Below are 13100 nucleotides of genomic sequence, written 5' to 3' on the forward strand. Positions count from 1 at the left end.
CAAAGAGAATTACAGCACAGGAACAGGCCCTTCAGCCCTCCAAGCCTGCACCGATCCAGATCCTCTATCTAAACCTGTCGCCTATTTTCCAAGGATCTGTATCCCTCTGCTCCCTGCCCATTCATGTATCTGTCTAGATACATCTTAAATGATGCTATCGTACCTGCTTCTACCACCTCCACTGGCAATGTGTTCCAGGCACCCACCACCCTCTGTGTAAAGAACTTTCCACGCATATCTGCCTTAAACTTTTCCGCTCTCACCTTGAAATCATGACCCCTAGTAATTGAGTCCCCAACTCTGGGGGAAAAAGCTTCTTGCTATCCACCCTGTCTATACCTGTCATGATTTTGTAGACCTCAATCAGGTCCCCCCTCAACCTCCATCTTTCTAATGTAAATAATCCTAATCTACTCAACCTCTCTTCATAGCTAGCGCTGTCCATATCAGGCAACATCCTGGTGAACCTCCTCTGCACCCTCTACAAAGCAACGTTGGCCTTTATATAAAAATGTGGAAGTTTTGGAGTTCTCTTCAATACTTGGTAATTGATGCTCGACTGATTTGAAACCCCAAATCTGAGACGGCTTTTTATTGAATTAAGTGATATGGGGCCGAGCTGGGTAAACGGAATTAGGACCTGAAAGGGTTCAATAGCCTCCCATGTTCCTATAACATGGTTAAAATTTAACTAATTCAATTACTGTGAATCCTCATGTTAAAGGAGGTGTGAAGAAATTGCGGACACACTGTAAACTGGCTGAGTCCATTGTAGAGACAACAGTCATGTGCTGCAACATGCTTATCATGACGTTGAGTCACCATAGTCCAGACAGTCAGCTTTATAACCATACCCAGAGAGTGCTGAGTCATTAAGATGCAGACCTGTCCTACAATTCTGGATTCTGTTTCTCTGCAGCCTTCCGCAGGGAGCTGGGGCAGAAACTGTTCAATATACATGTCTTTGTAGATGACTTCCAGGTAGATTTTGATCTCCTATGGGAGTCAAATAGGAATTTTCCAAAGTGCTTTTCCCCTTTACTGGCGTGTCTACTCTTCCTCTCCCACCTCTCTGTTGAAGGCGAGAGGAGGTTTTAAGAAATCTTTTGTCATAATACTCCAGTCTTCGTGACTGTGAGGAAAGCTTGGTTGATGAGCTGGTCCTCACACGTCCTGCCATGTTATATACTGCAGTCTGTTAGATTCAGACGAGTTTAGTTTTTAAGTATCAGAGATAATGGGAACAGCAGATGCTGGAGAATCCGAGGTAACAAGGTGTGGAGCTGGATGAACACAGCAGGCCAAGCAGCAACTTCATCAAAGGGTCTAGGGCCGAAATGTCAGCTTTTGTGCTCCTGAGATGCTGCTTGGCCTGCTGTGTTCATCCAGCTCCACACTTTGTTACCTTAGTTGAGAAGTACGTCAGGAAGAGCAAGCTTTAGTGAAACACTTCCCCATCTTGCACAATGCACAGACATATATGTATGAGTCACTGTTAGTGAGCTATTCCCTTGACAACAGCCAAAACAGCCAATTGTGGCATTTTCCTTTGGCCATCCCTGCATGTGTGTCTAAACTATTGCGATTTAAAAGGAAGAGAAGCACAAGCACACAAAGACAGAAATTGCTTGAAAAGCCCGACAGGTGCGGAAGCTTCATGGCCAGACTTCTTCGGGTCCGAGGAATGGTCACTGGACCCGAAACGTTAACTCTGCTTTCTCTCTCCACAGATCCTGCCAAGTTTCTCCTGCAATTTCTGTCTTTTGTTTCTGATTTCCAGCACCGTAGTTCCTTCTGTGCTTTCTCAAAGGAAAAGTGAAGATCGGAAAACCTTCTCTGACTTTTGGGATCAGTTTAAAAATCTCAAAACTGGAATTGATTGTTTGTTTTTGTTGGTTAAGGTTATTGAGGGATATTAAAAAAACATTGGGACAAATGATGTTAAAACACAGATAAACCACAATATAATTCGCTGATAGTATAGGCTTAAGGGCCCTCCCCTTTCTGTTCCTCACTCTCTGTTAACCACCCCCATGGCGATAGTACTCTCAGCTCTGATCAGAAGCTCCAATTCAGCAGTCCAAGTCAGATTCATGCTTTCCTGACTGAGGCTATATTTTTGAGTTTAAGGATAAACAAGGGTTCTGTTCTTCCAGAGAATGTTAAACATCTCATTTGCCTGTTTGAAGATAAGCATACAGTAACTCCCAGCAGGTCACTCAAACAACAGCACGCCAACAGATGAAATGGTCCTTTATCTCATCGCTTGCCAAGTCCATGTTTACCGGCAGAGTGTTTCAAAATGTCACTATTTAGCTGGAAGGCACTTTGGAGTATCACCACGTAAATGCACCTTTCCTTCTGTCCTCACGCTCCTCACAGCTTAAACACTCAAGCATGGATGTGAGTTTGCTCGCTGAGCTGGAAGGTTAGTTTTCAGACGTTTCGTCACCATTCTAGGTAACATCATCAGTGAGCCTCCGACGAAGCGCTGGTGTTAAGTCCCACTTTCTATTTTTCTGGTTAGGTTTCCTTGGGTTTATCCTAACCAGATAAATAGAAAGCGGGACATAACACCAGCGCTTCGTTGGAGGCTCACTGATGATGTTACATAGAATGGTGACGAAACGTCTGAAAACTAACCTTCCAGCTCAGCGAGCAAACTCACATCCAGAACCTCAAACTGAGCTACAAATCTTCTCAAAACTCGCTAACACTCAAGCATATTTGTGACCCCTCCATAGTTGCTTCATGTGTCAACCTTATCAAAAAAAATCTTCTGCCTTAGAAATGACTGTAGCTCAAAACACAGACCCTCTCCCCCTCCTCCTTTTCTGATGAAGGGCCTAGGCCTGAAACGTCAGCTTTTGTGCTCCTGAGATGCTGCTTGGTCTGCTGTGTTCATCCAGCTCCACACTTTGTTACCTCGGATTCTCCAGCATCTGCAGTTCCCATTATCTCTGACCCCTGCTGTGTTTGGGGGAGAAAGGGCCCGAGGTGAGTGATCCCCAGTCGCCCTTCAAACAGCACAAAAATCATTATCCAGTTTTGTTGGGAGCGTGCAGTGCATAAATTAGCTGCCCCGTTTCCTACATTACACTGAATTGGCCGGAAAGCATTTTCAGATGTGCTGAAGCCAAACAAAAAGACATGACCTAAATGAAATGTCAATGTCATTTTCTCCCCCCATACCCCTGTCGTTGTTATCCTGCTATGGTTTGCTATTTCCCTAAGCAATGAATTTAATAATCTTGCCTTTTCTTTCTTCAAACACTTACTCCACACTTGCACCATCTGTTAAAGAGAGAAGGAAATCACATTATTGTAGAAGCTGACAGATTTGAATCAGTAGATTGCCCTCTCATCTGAGGCAATGAAGGATCAAATTGGAGTAGAGTCACATTCTCTCATCATGCCTTTGTGTGTGCGTGTATGTGTGCGCATGTGTTGGATACCAGGCAAGCATAAAAAGAGGAAAAATGATCCGTCACAAATGCCATGGAAACATTGTGCGGGATAATATTAAAACAAAGAAAGTACCACCAACTGCTTGGTATTTACAATCGTAGGATCCCTGCAATTTCCTGCAATAAACTACAGAGAGTCACAGGCACAGCCCAGTCTGTCACGCAAACCAGCCTTCTTTCCAATGACTCCATTGATACTTCCCACTGTCTTGGGAAAAGTGACCAATGTAATCAAAGACCCATCCCACACCAGTTAGACTCTCTTCTCATCAGGCAGAAGATATAACAGTTTGTGTACACATACAAACAGATTCAAGAACAGCTTCTTTCCCATTATTGTCAGATTTTTGAACAGATCTGTCTAATGTTAATGTTGATCTCTCTCTGCACCTTCTCAGCAGCTGTAACATTGTATCCTGCACTCTGTTACTCTGATGCACTTATATAGTATGACCTGCCTGCAAAGCATCTAAGACTACACTTTTCACTGTATCTCGGTACACGTGACAGTAATAAATCAAATCAAAACAGCCATTAGGATTGTCACTAATGTTCAGTCAAAAATCCATATTTTAAAGACTGACTGAAACGAAAAAAGTGGGATAGAGAGATAAAGAGATTTAGGGATGGAATTCCATAGATTAGGGCCGAGACAACTGAGACATGTCGACCACAGGGTAGGCAAAGAAAATTGGGGACGGACACGAAATTGGCATTGGAGGAACACAGGGATCTCGGAATTGTAAGGCTGGTGGAAGATGCAGAAACAGGGAGAGCCAAAGGATTTGAACACAAGGATGAGAATTTTGCACTTGAGATGTTGCTGGCCTCGGGTCCAATATAGATCAACCAGCAGAGGCCGGGGGTAGTGGGGGGTTAGCGGGGAGTGAAAGATTTATGAAACGGCATGATTTAGGAATCCACTAGAAAACAAGTATTAACACCTCACTGACCAATCCCCTCCACTCCCTACCTGCACTCACCTATCACCATCCGACCGACTTTCCCCAGCCCCACCCATTCCTCACTCTATTCATTTCAGAGCTCCCTCCCACCTGCCATTTCTGAAGAAGGGTCCCGACCCGAAACGTCAACTTTCTTGCTCCTCTGATGCTGCCTGGCCTGCTGTATCACTCCAGCTCCACTCGGTGTTATCTATTAACACAGTCTACTACCTGAACGGCGATAAAGTCATCCAATTAAGATCTTGTCAGCCAATATTGACAGAAGAATTCAGATAGATTGGAAACATGGATGACATGTTGGTATGAACTTTGGCGTTGCCAACAAATGATATGCCTTTGCCAAGATTAGTGAAAGAAAAGCCCTAGTAAGGGTGACTGGCCATCAGTAGACATGGTTCACAGTACCTCACTGGGATGATTGAAATCAAGTCTCGCTGTTCCCGGAATCATTCCCTAAAGGTTTTATAAACGTACTTAAAATTCTCTGATTCACCTGTTTTGTCCAACCAGGCCAACAGAAAACATGGACCAGGTTTCCAAGGATTTCGATTCATATAGTAAATAAACTACAGGTACACAATTCTGAACTGTTGTCTTATAACTATTCAGCACCATTACAACACTTGCCCATCAGCCCAGGAATCAGCCTAATGAATTTTTATTACACTGCCTCCAAGGCACAAGCATGGTGTCTGTGTATTTCTATCTCACAGTGAGAGTGTCTGTATGAGTCACTGTTGGTGTGCAGGTTTCCCAATAAAGTAGTGAATCACTTTCAGTGTGTGTGTCTGGGGTGGGTGGGGGGGGGGGTGGTGGTGACCAGATTTTCAAAAACTGAAAATAGAACACATTGAAAATATGTTCAAGTGAATAGGCAAAAAAAATTGGCAGATGGAGTATAATGTGGGAAAATGTGATCGAGTCAAGAATAGAAAAACAGCATGATATTTAAATGGAGAGAGATTGCAGAACTCTTGAGGTATGAACAATCTGGATGATCTGGTATTTGAATTACCACATATGATAGTGAGCAATTGTAGGAAAGCATTCAAATTTGTCATAAATTACAAAGGGAATGAAATGTAAAGGTAGGAATATTTTATTTCAGTTGGACAGGTTGAGCCTGTAGAAAAATTAGGTGATCTTATTGAAATATATAAGATCTTGAGGTGATTTGATAGGGTAATGCATAAAGGATGTTTCCACTTGTTGCAGAGTCTAGAATGAGGGGGCACATCTCGTAAATAAGGAATCTTCCACTTAGGATAGAGATGAGATTTTGTTTCCCTTGGACGATTGTGGATCTGTGGAATTCTATTTCCCAGCAAACAGGCGAGGCAGGGTGCATTTAAAACGGGGATGGATAGGTTCTTGACTAATAAGGGAGCCAAAGGGAATGGAGGATGGGTAGGCAGGGAAGTAGGATGAAGCACAATCAGATCAGCCATGACCTTATGGAATGGTGGAGCAGGATTGAGGAAGAAAATGGTTTACCAGTGTTCCTAATTCGTACATTGGTGCGGAAGAACCTTGGGAAGGTGGGACTCTGTGATGATTGACACATTGGACGATCAATGCCAGGTATTGAGAGGGGAAGTTGAAAATAGGAAGACATGTTAACATCTCCTGGTAGACGTCCAGCGCGAGTTGGCCAACCTTTCCCGGCGCGTCATCAGTAATAAAGCGCTTTAAACGTGGTGACAACTTCCTTAGGCACATCAAAGGGCCAGTGCAGGTTAGGGGTACAGACTCACCGTGTGCAACGCTGTACAATGTGTGTTTAGGGTATCTAAAGAAAGAAGGATGAAATTACACATAGATTTATCTCCCCAAACCCAGTTTATATTGGACAAAAAGAGGAACTGGGACGTTTGAACTATATTTGGGAATTTGTTGGGATTAAGAGAACTGGGACGTTTGAACTATATTTGGGAATTTGTTGGGATTAAGAGACATTAATGAAAAACTGGGATTGTCTCAACTAGCTGTGGTCGCCCTACCACGTCTGTCTGATCAACGGGAAGTGCCTGTCACTGTAGGACTAGATCTAACACTGTGCCTCTCCAACGAGACTCTCGCCCCTTAACAATATCCCTTCTCTGCAGTGACCAACTATCCTGTATTTATATGCTTCCCTCTTATTTTAACTGTTTGTCCCATGTTCCTGAAAGAGACACTTTTTATTTCCAGGACAGCCTTTGGTGTACTGATCCTGGGATACTTCAAGGTGGGTTTGAGTGTTCTGAACAGGATTACAAGTGAGGTGGGGAGCAGCGAGATGATGAGGCTGTGACTTAAGGCAAATTATAAAATTGCAGTTGATTTTAAACACCATTTTACCCCCGATCAAGATGCCCACCCATTCATCAATCTGTCACTACCCCCCGCATCCTGATCCCCTTTCACCGAGACACACTGTCACAGGTCCCTTTTTAGTATCTCTTTTCTCTTTCTCTCCGAGTATCACTGAGTCACTGGCTCTGCCTACTCTCTCTGTCCTCAGGCTCTTTCTCTCTTTAAGTATCCCTCCCCAGCTCTGAGTCTGACTCTATCTCTCCCTCTGAGTCCCGCACTCCGAGTACGTCTCTCTGATTTTCTCTCAGAGTCTCTGCTACTCTGGCGGTTCCAGTCTAGCTGTAATATTAACTCTCTTTCTCGCTCTCTCTAAGTCTCCCTCCCTCTGAGCCTCACTCTCCTCTCTCCTGTTAACCTCCTCTCCTTGGTTACCGCTCTCTATCTCTCTCTGCGTCTGTGTTCTTGGGTAGCTTTCCCGAGTCTCTGTCTCTCTGTTTGATTCTCTTTTGAGGAACTCTTTCTCTCCCTTTCTGACTTCCTCTCAATGTTTCTGTGTATGAGTCTGTCTCTCTGGGAGGAGCCGTTTCCTCTCTGCAGGATCTCTGGTGTTAAGTTTCTCCTCCTTGCTCAGTCTCGGAGCTGAATGCAGAGACCTCTATTGTAACTATTGTGATAAACTTACCCCTCCCTCTCAGGGGAGACACAGAAGGGAACAGCCAATCAGCGAGAGGAAGGCTGAGCTCAAAAGTTTCAGTTTCATTTTTCTGTTTTCCTGGACCAAGAAGAGGAAGTAAGAGAGAGACAGAGAGAAAAAACAGGCACACTTCTGCTAGAATTGACCTAGGCAGGAGGGATGGCTCTGGACAAGATTCGAGATCTTAGCCTGAGGCTGCTGTGCTCCCGCGGGGGCTGTATGCAGTACAGCACCTTACGGAGGGAGATCTTCCGCTTTTTCCAGGTCACAGACTGGGAACTGTGTCGGATGTTGCGGGCCGGCCAATGTTTCGCCATCGTGCCGGGCCAGGGCCCCAAGCTGGCCGGCTCGGAGCTGACTGAGAACAGCCAGATCATTGCCATCACCTCGGTCAGACTGTGCAAGGACTTTCTGAGGAAGAACTGCGGCGGCTCTTGCGGCCAGCTCCACCTCTGCAAATTCTTCCTCCTGGGCAATTGCAAATTCTCCAAGGGGAGGTAAAGTGACACGTTTTGCTTCGAGACAAGTTGAGGAGGAGGGAATCCCCCCCTTTCACTCGACCCCGAAATCTTATTGTGAGGGAGGAAGGCCAGGAGATTGGCCACAGTCACTTATTTTACGTGGAGAGTCAGGGCTAAAGCAGAAGAGGCAGAAACGTTTGAGAGCAAAACAGAGCATTCAATCCATACAGTATCTCCCAGGCAGTGAGAGAGCCCCCAGACTTACAGAAGGGTCTTATTGGGTTATTTTGATAGGGAGCCATATAAGGACATAGTGAAAACAGGAGACCAAACACTCAATCAAAGTCATACACCATGGAAACTCTTTGGCCCAACTCATCCGTGCCAACCAGCTTTCCCAAACCGAACTGGTCCCATTTGTCAGCATGTGGCCCATATCCCCCTAAACCTTTTCTACCCATGTATCTGTCCAGATGCCTTTTAAATGTTGTTATGGTACAAGCCACCATCACTTCCTCTGGCAGCTCACTCCATGCACGTACCACCCTCTGTGTGAAAACGTTGCCCCTCAGGTCCCTTTTAAATCTTTCCCCCCCTCATCTTAATCCTATCCCCTCTACATTTGGACTCTGCCACTCTGCTTCAGGGATTTTTTTTAAAGGGGGGCATAAAGAGGGATTCGAGATCTAGATCCCCTCCCAACAGGCCTGAAGGCATGGCTGCTAATGGTGGAGCTGTACCAGACCAGAATTGGAGGAGCGCTGGAGATCACAGAGGGTTACCCAGGCCTAGTAGAAGTCAGTTTGGGAGGGGCAAGGCCATGAAGGAGAGTTCAAAACTAGAACTAACTGTTTCGAATTGAGGTCTTGCTGGTCTGGGAGAGCCAGTGCAAGTCAGTGAGCACAGGGCTAATGGGTGGACTGGGTTTGGTGTGTGTTAGGTTATATTGTGAAACACAGAGAAATAGAATCCATAACCAGCTAAGTCTTCAACTCCCTCGAAACGTGAGCTGATTGAAAACTCTTCTGCCATATCCTACAGCCATTCCCGCCACCACCAATTCTCAAAAAGCCCCAACCTCACTCCTCCCTAAATCTGACATAACCCTTATCCCTCTCTCCTTCATGCCTAGCTTTGTGACCCAGTGGTGCAACAGTCAGAGTCTGCTGAAAAGGAAAGGTTTTGAATCGTATCTTGCTTTCCATAACCTCTGAATGCCTCGAAGTACTTACAGCTCCTGAAATGCTTTTGGAAGTTAAGTTGTGTTGTGATGCCAGAACCGTTTCAACCTATATGCACACAGCCAACTTCCACAAACAGCCATGTTATAATGACCGGTGAATCATGTTCTGTTCAATGAAAAGCAAGTGACGGCCTAGTGGTATTATTGCAGGACTGTTAATCCAGAGACCCAGATTTGAATTCAACTTAAAAAAAAAATCTGGAATTAAGAGTGTAATGATGGCCAAGAGCCCATTGTTTGGGCTGGCCTACATGTAACTCCTGACCCACAGCAATGTGGCTAACTGTTGCCTGCCCTCTGGGAAGTTAGGGATGGGCAATAGATACTGGCCTAGCTACTGATGCCTGCATCCAATGAATTAAAGAAAAAATAACAATCTTTTTGCTGACTCCTCCAATTCTTGCCTTGCCGTCCCAGTTTCAATCCTGGCAGCTATCTTAAGAAAGAACGACAGACTGAACCATCAACACTGTGGCACTCCCATGATGTTACACTGCAACATCGCTGAGCTGACCTCTTCTGTTTCTCTTTCAGAAATGCCTGCAACTTCTCGCATGCTATCCATTCTCCTCACAACCTGAGCATACTGTCTTCAAGAGGAAGCCTTCACAAGCTGACAGAGGTGGAACTGCGACAGCTGCTGCTTCAGAATGATACATCTCTGCTGCCCGAGGTAGGAGCTTTGAATCCAGCAACTGTGTACATCTCTGGTTCCCCTTAACGCCAGCCATAGCCAAATGTGCTGTCCTTTCATTCCTCGCATGGGAGCAGCGAAGAGGTTGAGCGAAGTGAGGTACAATGAGCAGAAACTGCCCACGGCTTGGTTTTATTTCGGACCCCATTCCCTGCTCAGGGAATCCCCATCTTTCTGGTCCCCATCTTCGTGGCCCCGCTTGTCCCTATTCCCCGTAAACTCCTCCAACAACACAATCCACCAGGATCTCCTCACTCCTCTGAATCCAGTTTGTCATTCCGCACATTTTCTTGCACCACTGTGGGCTGATTTGCCTTCAGCCATCAAAGCCCAAAGCTCTGGAATTTGGTCCTTAGACATCCCCACCACTCTGCCTTTACAACCTTCCTTATAGACAAAACCTTCAGGCACTTATCTTGGTATTTCTTTCTGTGGTTCGGTGTCAGACTTTGTCTGATAGCGTTCCCAATGGAACTCCATGGGAGGGTTTCCCACATTGAAAGCGCTACGCAAATGCAAGTTGTTCTTCTGCTTCAGGCTTTATTTCTTTCCTTCGTTCATGAATGTGGGTCTTGCTGGCTGGGCCAGTATTTGTCACCCATCCCTACTTTGCCCCTGAAAAGGTGGTCGTGAGCTGACCTCTTGAACCTCTGTAGTCCATGTGCTGTAGGTGGACCTGCAATGCTGACTCAGTGGCAATTAAGGAACAGTGATATATTCCCAAGTCAGGGAGGTGAGTGGCTTGGAGAGGGAACTTGAAGGTGGTGGTGTTCCCATGTGTCTGTTGCCCTTTTCCTCCGTGATGGGAGTGTTCAGGGTTTGGAAGGTGCTGTCTAAGGATCTTCGGTGAATGTCGCAGTGCATCTTGTGGATAGTACTCTCTGCTGCTACTGACTGTTGGTGGTGGAGGTAATGGATGTTTGTGGATGTAATGCCAATCGATTGGGCTGCTTTGTCCTTGAGGGTGTCAAGCTTCTTGAGTGCTATTGTAGCACTCATTCAGGCAAATGGGGAATATTACATTATACTCCTGACTTGCGCGTCGTAAATAGTGGACAGGCTTTGGGGAGTCACGAAATGAGTCACTTGCTACAGTGTACCTAGTCTCACCCTCTTTATAGCCGCTGTGTTTATACGGTTAGTCCAGCTCAGTGTGTGGTCAATGGTAACCTTCAGAATAGTGGGGGATTCAGTGATGGTAATTCCCTTGAATGTCGAGGGAGATTCTCACTTATTGGAAATCGTCATTTGTGTTGCACAAAAGTTACTTGCTGTTTGTCAGCCCAAGCCTGGCTACATGTCTAGGACAGAGACAATATCTAGGACACAGAAAGCTTCAGTTTCTGAGGAGTTGTGTGCGGTGCTGAACATTGTGTAATCATCAGCGAACATCCCTACTTCTGACCTTATTACGGAGGGAAGGTCATTGGTGAAGCTGCTGAAGATGTTTGGGCTGAGGACATTACCCTGAGGAACTCCTGCAGAGATACCCTGGCGCTGAGATGACTGACCTTCAACAGTCAGAATTGTCTTCCTATGTGCCTAGTATGACTCCAACCAGTGGAGAGTTTTCCCTCTGATTTCCATTGGCTTTAACATAAACAGAGAGTGCTGAGGAAACTCAGCAGGCCTGGCAGCACCTGTAGAAAGTAAAACGGAATGAGCATTTCAAGTTCAATAACCCTTCATCATGGTTTACATGTTGTGCTGGAGTACAATTCTGCTGATGTTGATAACCCGTATCACCTCACAGATCCTCAGTGTTGAGTTGCTACATCTGTTCGAAGTCTGTCCCATTTGGCACCGTGATAGTGCCACACAGCACGATGGAGGGTATTCTCAATGTAAAGGCTGGACTTCGCCTTCACAAGGATCACTCCCACCAATACTTGTCATGGACAGATGATTCTGCAGCTGGAAGATTGATAAGGATGAGGTCAAGCATGTGTTTCCCTCTTGCTGGTTCCCTCACCACCGACTGCAGACCTAGTCTAGCAGCTATGTCTTTTAAGACCTGACCAGCCCAATCAGAAGGGCTGTTGACAAGCCAGTCTTGGTGGTGGATATTGAAATTTTGCACCCTTACCACCTTCATTTTCCTTCCGAGTGCTGTTCTATGAAAGAGTAGTAAATTTTTTAGCTGAGGGAGGATGGTACATGATAATCAGTTGGAGGTCTCCTTCCCCATGTTTAACTTGATGCCATGAGACTTCATAGGGTTTGTAGTCAATGTTGAGCACTGCCAGAGCCACTCCCTCCTGACTGTATATCGCTGTGCTGACACCTCTGCTTGGTCTTTCCTATGTTAGACTGTTGCTTGACGAGTCTGTGAGCCAGCTCTCCTAGTTTTGGCATTATCCCCCGGACGTTAGTAAGGAAGACTTTGCAGGGTTGAAAAGATTATGTTTGTAGTTGTAGTTTCCAATGTCTGGGTTGATGCCAGGTTGAATGAAATGGTTCATTTGTTTTTGAGGTACAACCTATGTGTTTTGGCTTTGATAAAGGGATGAGTTGGCCTATACTCAGGGGGACATTAACATAACTGTGTAAAATTTTCCAACAAGCTGTCCTACTTCAGCCTACAGTTACCGTGGAGCTTCTACCATGTGTCACTTCTGTTTGTTCATTCACTTCTAAATCATTCCTTGTCAGTGTTTCTGAAAAGCATCTTGAATCGTTGGATGGAAAACCCAGCTGTTTGCTTATTAACTTGTGGGGTGCAATGCTTCAATGCACTGTCCAAAACATTTCTAGGCTTGGGCATGGATCTGTGGTATTAGTTGTCGTTCAGTGCAGAATCAGAAGGGTACGAGGTGGATTGCCATTCTGGAGACTTGAAACCTGATATTTGGATTGTAGGGGTGCTGCACTGTTAGAACTGCTTGATCTTTGACTGATCTGGGGAGTCCTGCTCCTGACTATTGCCCAGTGGTAAGAAAACAGGAAGTGCTGGAGAAACTCAGCACGCCAGACAGGAGAGAAACAGAGTTAATGTTTCGAGTCCAGTACGGCTTTTCTTGCCAGTATTGCACTTTGTTCAAGCTGAATGTTATTGCTGCCAAAATGATTTAAGTGAAGCAACTGATTGGCTTGTGCTCATCCCCTGGAAGCTGTTGGTTCTGACCTCAGAATATCCCAAAGGACTTTTTAACCAAGAAAATACATGGGAGGTAACAAGGTGTAGAGCTGGATGAACACAGCAGGCCAAACAGCATCAGAGGAGCAGGAAGGCTGATGATTCAGGCTTAGACCCTTCTTCAGAAAGGTTTCTGAAGAAGTGT

General features: G+C 45.4%; 1 protein-coding gene across 1 annotated transcript in view; it reads left to right on the top strand.

Moving 5' to 3' along the window:
• Positions 1-7508: 7508 nt before the first annotated feature.
• Positions 7509-13100, top strand: part of LOC125454489 (protein mono-ADP-ribosyltransferase PARP12-like) — a 33641-nt gene continuing 28049 nt past the window's right edge. Inside the window, exons 1-2 of the mRNA XM_048535334.1 lie at positions 7509-7918; positions 9660-9798. Of these exons, the coding sequence (XP_048391291.1) occupies positions 7581-7918; positions 9660-9798 (477 nt within the window). The 5' untranslated portion in view covers positions 7509-7580. The remainder of the gene's footprint in view (positions 7919-9659; positions 9799-13100) is intronic.

The sequence above is a fragment of the Stegostoma tigrinum genome, chromosome 7, assembly GCF_030684315.1.
Source record: "Stegostoma tigrinum isolate sSteTig4 chromosome 7, sSteTig4.hap1, whole genome shotgun sequence".
NCBI classification, from domain to species: Eukaryota; Metazoa; Chordata; class Chondrichthyes; order Orectolobiformes; family Stegostomatidae; genus Stegostoma; species Stegostoma tigrinum.